The 9,219-nt window shown below is 43.7% G+C and overlaps 1 protein-coding gene across 2 annotated transcripts in view; it reads left to right on the top strand.

The window, feature by feature from the left end:
• The first annotated feature begins 4,421 nt into the window (after positions 1-4,421).
• Positions 4,422-9,219, top strand: part of TMEM245 (transmembrane protein 245) — a 77,860-nt gene continuing 73,062 nt past the window's right edge. Inside the window, exon 1 of one of the 2 annotated variants that reach the window (XM_071455086.1) lies at positions 4,422-5,205. In XM_071455086.1, coding sequence (XP_071311187.1) covers positions 4,570-5,205 — 636 coding nt within the window. In that variant the 5' untranslated portion in view covers positions 4,422-4,569. The remainder of the gene's footprint in view (positions 5,206-9,219) is intronic. The other variant, XM_071455079.1, reaches the window with a different exon arrangement.

Below are 9,219 nucleotides of genomic sequence, written 5' to 3'. Positions count from 1 at the left end.
TGTGTGTATGGCATTTATAAAGGGGGAAAAAAAGTCTCCATGAGGTTAAAGAACCCTCTGCGTTGCCTATGCTAATAATTCCTTCCCATGCCATGGTCTTGAATTTGTTAGCCTAATTCCATTTAAGTCAGTGAGGCTGGTCATTAGCAAATTAACAGATGTGAGAAGACTGCCTTTTTTTTTTCCCACTATGAGAATCACAATGAAGCTGTAAGTAAATGTGATCATTTCTATTTCAACAAAGTATTAATCACACTGTCAACTGCTATAAGTATGTAGAATTTAGAGGTTCCTGTGCTGACCTCTGTGCTGTGTTTTTGTTACTATTTGATACAAATATGATCAAGTTGCAATATTACAAATTGGATGTTCTTTATCTACTGTCATCACTGCCCTGTTCCTCCGCCAGAATAACTTCTGAAGCAGCCAGAACAGGCTTTTGCAAAAAGAAGAAAATGAAAGTATTATAGAAAATCATAACAAAGAGGAGGAAGTGCCATGATACTTAGCAAGCAAAACTAGCTATATTAGTCTCTCAAACAGGGATGCTTCAATTTCTGAGATGGTTAAGGTTTCAGCAGGTATTTCAGCTCCTTACTCCTCCTTACTGTTGGACTGGGAAGAAAAGTTGGCTCAGAGCAACAAGAAATGTATTGCTTTTACACTGTGTGGTCTGCTTGATGTGTTTGTAGTATTATTGCAAGCCTGTAGCTGCAGGCTGCAAGAAAGGATGGATCTTGTGTGTGTCAGCTACTTGTGCACTGTCCAAGGCATCATGATCAGTAGAGGCATTACATTTACCAAATCTATTTAAATTATATTCTGTTTGTCTTGCATTACGTGACAGCTGATGGACTGGTGAGGAATTTGTCACAAAACCTGATGGATCCCAAACATTCCTCTGTTACTCAGATCTCTGTATATCCAGCTCATGTTCTGTGCACACAGTTATCACGTGGGATAACCATGAAAGATAGTGCTCCGGATTTTGTCCATCCACAGGTCCTACTGCTGCTGTTTTGTATGCTTTTTCCAGTGATTGAACACTTTTGTGTCGGTGCTATTGACCACTCTGCCTTACAACCATGCATTTCATTCCCCTTGTTAACTGAACAAGATTCAGTCTTCTGTGTGAATCATTCAAGAGTCGCTCTGCTGATAATTTTGTACACTTTAACTGAGATGTTGAACAAAGTTGTTTCTGCAATAAAGTCAGGCTATAATCACTGAGTGCAATCAGACATGGTGTTCCCAAGGATTGGTTTTCATTTTCACCAATATTTTGTAAATGACATTTAATTTGGAGCCTTCTCATCTTAGCAGTTGAGCTGCATAAAATAATAATCTTTTCATTAGCCCAAAATGCAAAGGTATATGCAGATGATCTAAAGATGCAAATGTTGTATCTTAAATAATTGACTTTAACTTTTTTTTTCTTTGTTTCTGGTACTAGTGAAACTATAATAGTTTACATTAAGTATTTTTCATTGATCTGAAGATGCTATTACTTTATCATTAAATTGAGGAGAATTTATGAAGTGAGATTAGCCTCAACTGAATGTTTGCAAATGCTCAGTAACACAGGTTAAAACAAATAGTGTCTCATGCAAGGATAGTTATTTTCTAAATACACAGGCCAGTGCTGACACCTTGTGGCTTTGTTCCTGACTTATTTCATAGCTCCATGTGGTTATTTTGGTTGTAAATAATGATTAACTTGCAGTTGCTGGCATTGTCTATCTCCTCTGCTTTGTGGCTGCCTCAATGCACAGTATTTTGGTACCATGTGTAAAACAGCTTGGAACTTTGGTCTGTGTTGACTGCACATTGAGTGAATAAAGAGCTAGAGGTGTCTCTGACCTCTTGAACAGGACTCAAAAGGTGTCAGTTCAGAGCACAAAATCGTGGGTGCTAGCATGGAAGCAGACAGAAGTTACAAGTTTCTCTTTTACTAATTAATACCTGATTTTAGGTAGGAGGTATTAGGAGAGCACCAAAGACTATCAATACTTATCACATGTACTTTGAGGTACGTATGTATTTTTTCCACGGATGTGAAAGCATTCCTTTGCTGCCCTCTTTTCCCTTGAAGATTTCCCAATTGGAAAAATATAATCAAAGAGATTGTTGTAGAATTTCTGGCAGTATAGGAGCCTGAGGTGTGCTATTTATCTTTGACCATAAAAATGCCTAAATTGAATGTATCTGTGCAAGTTATGGACATCTATTCTAAAATCTCTTACCATTTCAAATCTTAGGCAAAACCAGCTGTGAAGTTGCTATTTGAAATCTGTTGTGGAGTTAAGCTTTAGATGCTGGGGTGTGTCTTGTGAAAATCACACATCCTCCCCTCAGCTGTCAAAGATTCAGAGATTGTTTTCTGACGCTTGTGGGTCATGTCCCTGTTCTTAAGTAATCCTGTTGTGGTGATACATTAATTAGAAATCTTTATTTTATTGCATTGTTGGGTTTTTTCCCTTCTAATATGTTTAGTTGTCTAAAATGGAGAGTGGAAAGCATAATTGGAAAGGTCTTAAACAGTAGGGACCAGATCCTTGGCTTATGTAAAACAATATTTATAGCTTCACTCAAGTCAAGGAGGTGGCATTAATTTCTGTTCATGCAGAACATGGCTGACTGAGTCTGTTAAGAAAAATCAAAGGAATAAAGATGTGCCTATGAAGATTTGATTTGCTGGCATCTCTGTTTGGCTAACAGAAGGATTAGAATTCTCCGCTCTCCCCCGTGTAAATCTTAATTGACACTTGCTAATTGAACTTTAATGCAATAAAGGTACTGTAATGAGCAATTAGAGTTTGGCTTCTGAACTAAAGAGAAAGTTCAGGTAATGATGCATTCTTGTTACCTACTTCAGCACCCTGCCAGGAAGCAGATTTATCTGATCAAAGAGCTGTGAGTGACAGTATCAGTTTAAGGTTCAATAGAAGCTTCTTGTATGGACAACTGCTTGTAATGCCTCATCAGGATCAAACAAAGTGCCTGTAGGTTTGTAAGTGCTTTCATGGCATAAAATTACTTTGTTGAACCTACACGTGATCTATTCAGCAAAGGGAAAACAAGGAGCTGCAGGAGCTTAGAGGAACCTTTGCAAGTGTAAACTTCTGCATAATTGGCAGGAAAGGCTTTGAGGGGACAAGTCAGGACTGCAGTGCTGAACGTCAAAAACTGGCTTGGGCCCAGCCTCACCTACAGCTTCAGGATGCAACATAGTCACAGGAAGGGTGTGGAAACACCTCTCCCTTTCACCCTTGGTATTATGATAGCGATAGATCACATCTAGCCATTGTCTTGGTACTGCTCTGCATTTAAAAGCTAGGTATGAATAGGTGTAGAATTCCCACTTTACAGGTTAAAGACAATTGTGCTCAGGATAATTTCAGCTTTTTAACATATCCGTCATGCAAGAAATGCTTCACTAAAGTTCTTGTGGACTCCAATCTAACATGAAGTTACATGAAGTTAAACTTGCATGCAAATTCTAAAAAATACAGAAATTTGATCAGTTTCCTCTTTTTTTTACATCTATGTACTTTTTATATGTTCAGTGGTATGTGATCTCTTTATTATGATTAAGACTATAAGCTCTACCTCCTTGAAAAGAAAGGGGAAGATCCCTCTGAGGGTTTATGGCAGCATTACCAATAGCCTTAGTACCTTCTGAAGGGTTTTCTTAAGCCATGGAAGGAAAACTGTTTGAGTAGCACAGTGCCAGCACTGAGCTAGTTCAAATGTTATGGATTTCAGCAAAACTTGCTCAGACCATGTGTATTTGTTACAGACGCATTTAGACCACCTGCAGAATGTTAGCAGTTGCCTTCATGGCTGCACTCAGGTGTTTGGTGTATGCCAGCTGCAGGAAGTTAGCGCCTCTCTAGATTATTTGCAAATAGCATTTGATGGTACAGTGTCATAAATGTCAGGTCTAAAAAACCACACAGCACAACTACTTCTTCAGTGGGCCTGACTGCCAGTAAAAGAGCAGACGCTTCTTTGTTAAACGATTTGTTGCCAGAACGTGTTCAGACGAGACAAAATTCTCCAGCTGGTCCAACCAGTCTTGCTCTCCAGCATGCAATGACTCCAGATCTCCGAAGTTGCTCCGCTCCCCGAGACTGCAGCAGCAGTAGGGAGAGCAGAGCGTTCAGCGAAGCAGGACAGGGCTGCACTTTGGGATGGGGATGAGGTTGCGCCGCGAGCTGCTGGGCTTTTCCACGCTCCAGCCTTTGGCCGCCTTCCTCAGTGGACGCCACGAAGGCGCTGGGCCCGTGCTCGGCGGGGACGGGGCAGGCTCAGGGCCCGGGCACAGCCCCGCAGCTCCTGCCGGGTGCGGTGAGCACGGCCGCCTCTCTCCCGGAGCAGAACTACATTTCCCAGCTCGCTTCCCGGCCGGCACCGCCCCTTTCCCGCCGGGCTGGGCGCACGCCCGGAGCCGCGCGGCGGCGGCGGCGGCACTACAGCCCAGGGCCCCTGCGCGCCCTCGGGCACGACCGCCCGGGCACTCCCGGCCCCGCTCCGCGCCCGCCCGCGGCGGCGGTGCCCGTGCCCGCCATGGCTGACAGCGCGGAGCCCGCGGCTCCGGACGCCGGTCCCGCCGCGGCTCCGGACGCGGGTCTCGCCGCGGCCCCTCCGGACTCGCCGGTGGCGGAGCGGCGGGCGGGCGGCTCCCCTGGCGCGGGTGCGGCCATGCCGCGGCTGCCGCTGGGCGGCCAGGGCGGGGCGGCGGGAATGTCGCTGCCGCGGCTGGAGAAGCCGATCAAGCAGGCCTTCTACAACACCGGGGCGCTGCTGTTTGCGGGGCTGTGTTGCGGCGCCGCCGTCCTCGTGTACTTCATCCTGGAGGCGTTCCTGCGGCCGCTGCTCTGGGCCGTGCTCTGCGGAACCTTCCTGCACCCCTTCAAGACCTCGCTGACGGCGCTGGGGCGGCGCTGGCTGGGCCGCCTGCACCGCTCCCGCACCCCGGTGCTGCTGGCCGCCCTCCTGCTGCCCATCTGCTTCGCCAACTACGGCGTGGAGGCGCTGGGCGAGCAGGTGCTGCGGCGGCGGCGGCTCCTGCTGCTGCTGGGCGCCGGGGGCCCGCTGCTCTACGGGCTCTACTGCCTGGGCAGCTCGCTGGGCGTGCAGGTGCTGCTGGCACAGGCCGCCCGCATCATCTGCCAGGGGCTCGACTACTTCAGCAGCCAGTGGGTGAGTGAGTGCCTGAGGGAGTGTCGGTGTTCCGCGGCCGCGCTTTAGGCATGTCCCGCTTCTGGAGATGCTGTTAAGTCAGAGGTGATTCAGGCGAGCTCTTGGGTAAACATCGAGGCTTGTTGAGTTCTAAGGTGTGTGTTAAAGTGTTGCGAAATAGCAGCGCAGCTCCGCAAGTAACCCGGGATGGGGGAAGGCGCCTTAAGGCTTACTTCTCGGTGTACTGTGTAGGGTTTTCTTTTTCTTCTTAGCGTATCAAACAGTGCAAAGGCAATTTGAACTTTAAAAAGTAAAGCTGTTTAACTTAGAAAATGTTACTGATGCTAACAAATGCTGGGAGACTACTTTTCCTTGCGTTCTGTTCAGTAGGTAGCATAGTTAGAACTTCTGGCAGAACTCTTTTACAGTTTGTTACTTATAACTGAAAATACAAAAAGTGCTACGTATCAGAAGCAAATGGATATGTGAAAGGTCAGATCAGTAAGTTGTACTTTTGTTAAATACTGATGTATAACTGGCATGCTCAGGTTTCTTAGTGTCAAAGACTTTTCAAAAGTGGCTCTGTCTTTTAAACAAAAAAAGTATGCCCTTTCTCTAGGTAGCAGTGCTCCTGAATGGACTGCCAGAGAATATTTTGACAGACCGCCTCTAGTCTGAATAGAATGGACAGAAGAATGTGTTTAGCCTCTTGAAAGTAAACACTGGGGGAAAAGATTTTCTTGACTTTATTTGGTCCTGGAAGATGTCAGAGGACATGTGTTTCTGGTCTGTTCTGTCCTTAGAAGTATAATTAGGACTGAATAGACAGAGATACATTCTCTCTTTATAAAGAGGCAAAATACTACCATGTTTACTTTCAGCTGAGTAGTAACAGAGCTAAAGCATGGCCTGGTACTAGTGGGAAGCTTTGACTTGTTGCCACACAATTTGCTTGGTAAGCTTAAGATTTTTTTAAGAACTTTGCGCTGACCTCTTTGTTTTCTTTTTAACAAATCTATAATATTGCTGTACTAACTGATCTGGCTAAGTCCAGGCTTTTAATAAAAGTTTCTTAATTAAGCCATACATAATGCTGTGTAAATATAAGGGTACTGAAGGAAGCTGCACTTATTGAGGCTTGTAACTATGGCTGTAATGCACTGCTGGATGTCTGTGCCTGCTCAGTGAAACCTTGTTTAGCAGTCTCTGATCCTTCTGATTTAACACTGATGTTCATTGAACTGTGGTAGGATATTAACTGCACAAAACATAGTAAGCTCCCAGAACTCTTCAGACGTGAGTTACTTGGGAAGATTTTGGGTTTGTGTCAAGGTAACTGATCACAGAGTTCCTTTAGCAAACCAGTTGCTTTCTAGGCAAGCTGTCTGTGTCTCTTTCTGGGGCCTTATAGGAGAAAAAAAATGTGGGCTTTCCTTTGTAAATAGCTGCTGCTCGGTCTGGCATCATCTGTACACTTTGCAGTGTTTTCTTAGTCCAGTTTTTTTAATTTTGCAGCGCTTGATGTGTGTTATCTCAGAGCTGTAGCAGGATAATTTAATTTTATCCATGCTGCTGAGGAGCCCTGAGCTGGATCAGTTAATAGTGCCAGTTTTAACTTCAGTTAAGCACTTTAAAAGCCATTTAATTGCCGTGTTATATTGCAGGGCTCTATTTGCATGCATATGTTCTGCTTGTTAGCTGCACAGGAATTTGGGATATTACGAGTTGGTTTCTCCATTGTACCATTATTCTCTGGCTCTGAATCCTCCATGGTTCCTTCTGTATTCATGATTGTCTTCTCCCTTTCTGATTCCTTCTCCTGTGCTAGAGAAGTGAGTGGATGCCTATCATTAGAATTATGGGCATTTGGAATACTGATTTGTTATTCTCTAACTAAAGGTATTTTTATGGTATCTACTAGGCCATGATACTGAGACAGAAACTCTCCTCTTAAGTTCTAGAAAAAAAGAAAGTTCTTTAAAGGCAGAAATTGCATGTGACAATGACATGGTAAGGCGTATCTTGGCACCAGTATGTTAGGGAGCTTTCCTGTCCTGCTGTCCTCACATCTGGCAAAGCCATTGATGGCGTTGATGAGTCAAGATTCAGAAGTGCCTGTGTTCCATCGGTGGCTCTTAAGTTACACCTGCAGTTCAGGAATTTGGGTACCTCCATGACTGGATTGTTTGATAGCTGATTGCAAAACACTGCATTTGGAGAACAAGTTCAAGTTCTTAGGCTAGTCTACAAGCATCGTGCTCCCATGTTCTCCTTTTCTTTCCCTTCAGGCTTTATCATCTTTGAAGAAGCTTGCTCAAAAAATGTAGTTGGCTGCTGGGCCTTAAATTAGAGGCTGGTTAAAAATTCCAGATGAGTTCCTTGTTCTGACTCCAGCCTTCTTTTGGTTATTTGCAGAATTCTTATGCAGAGGACCCTGAACAAACAGCATTTTCATATATTAGGGAAGGGGAATGTTTTTCTCTATAGTTTTTTTCTTGGAAAGAGTGGGAGTTTGTCCTATAGTGGACTGAATATAGTCCTACATACTTTTGGGCTGCAGCAATTTCACTAGTTTTGTAGGAGCTGGGCCTATGTCCAGCACTCTATCTAAAAACCAAATTCTTTTGCTTTGTGGCAAGAGTTCAAACTACTTTAGGCTGATGTTTTACACTTAAGTTAATATATATCCAATTCCAGCAATTAATTATATTTTCTTCTTTTTTTAGAAGAAGAATTTATGTGCTCATATTTATTTGGGAAACAAGATAGTTTGTAGATCCCAGCAGATGTTAAGAATTATAACATTTATAAATAATAACAATTATAAATACAGCTGCTCTGTGTTGGCCCCGAGGTTCATCTTCGTAAATTAAATTTGATGTAATCATAATGAGCAGAATCCTCTGTAGTGAACTTGATTACAGGGCTGTTGAAATCTTCCTCTCTGGCCAGTCTTTCTTCCTTGGTTTGTCAGAGGTTATTGCAGGCTCACAACAGTGTAGTCACATGTGTGCGTCAGTGTATTTTTATGTCTCTGACTGTATGAGGTACAACTCATGTTGTTCTGGGGATTTCCATGCAGTTAGAGCACTTAATCAGTCTTATCCTCACCATGGTGCTGGGCAGATCTGGAAACACTATTGCCCACCATTGCCATGACTGCTGTATTGGAATATTGTCAGAGTACATGCTGCCTATTTTGGCTGGTGTACTGTCTGCCCCCATCAGGGATTCTGTGCAAGACATCCACCAGGGGAACCTCCATTTATGTTGCACTAAGTGTCACTCCCCCAGCAGCCCTTGCAGACTGAAATTCTCCAAGCATTCTTCATGCTCTGAGGTGTTTGGCTTCCACAGTCTTATTGAATATCTCCTGTGGAGGCAAAAAAGCATCTATGTTTTGTTGAGTTCACCTGATGGGGCAATTTCTCTTCTGTTAAAGAAAAGGGCACACTTCTGATTTTTAATGTGTGTACAATTTCTATTTCTTTGAGGGTTTAGCATAAGTGGGCTTTTTTTTCCTTCCTTTTCTTCTTAGAGCAGCCTTGTCCACCTTAAAAAACTCCCAAACCAAAACAAATGCCTGAACAAGCTCTTAAGTATTCTTTCTGCTGTTTATTATCCTTTATTATTATGGTATCCTGGCTTATAAATGTTGCAGCCAAATACTGACTGCAAACACATCTTACCAAAACCACAGATTTTAGTGTGCTTTCACAACTTTTTGTGGTAGAGATAAACTATGTAGAGACCACATGTGGCCTGTTTAAAAACAAGATGGGGAGAGGCAGGGAGAGTCTGGAATGTTGATAGTGTTTTCTACTGTTGTTTTTGCCTTCCACACACCCACCCTCAGTTTTGGAAGAGCCTGCAGTGAGATACCTTTCTTGGAGAAGCCAAGGAGCTTGTTCCAAATTACATGCAGGAACTACAGCCTCAAAGCTGGCAGCAGCATAAGGCCTAATGATATATGCTACATGATATTAGCTATTTACTGGTATGTATATGTATGGTTGAACACAATGATGTTTATTT

Source organism: Agelaius tricolor, unplaced genomic scaffold (assembly GCF_023055355.1).
Source record: "Agelaius tricolor isolate 1412-34295 unplaced genomic scaffold, bAgeTri1.0.p SCAF_2, whole genome shotgun sequence".
Taxonomy (NCBI): Eukaryota; Metazoa; Chordata; class Aves; order Passeriformes; family Icteridae; genus Agelaius; species Agelaius tricolor.
The sequence above is the reverse complement of the archived record's forward strand: the minus strand, read 5'-3'. Positions and strand labels throughout refer to the sequence as shown.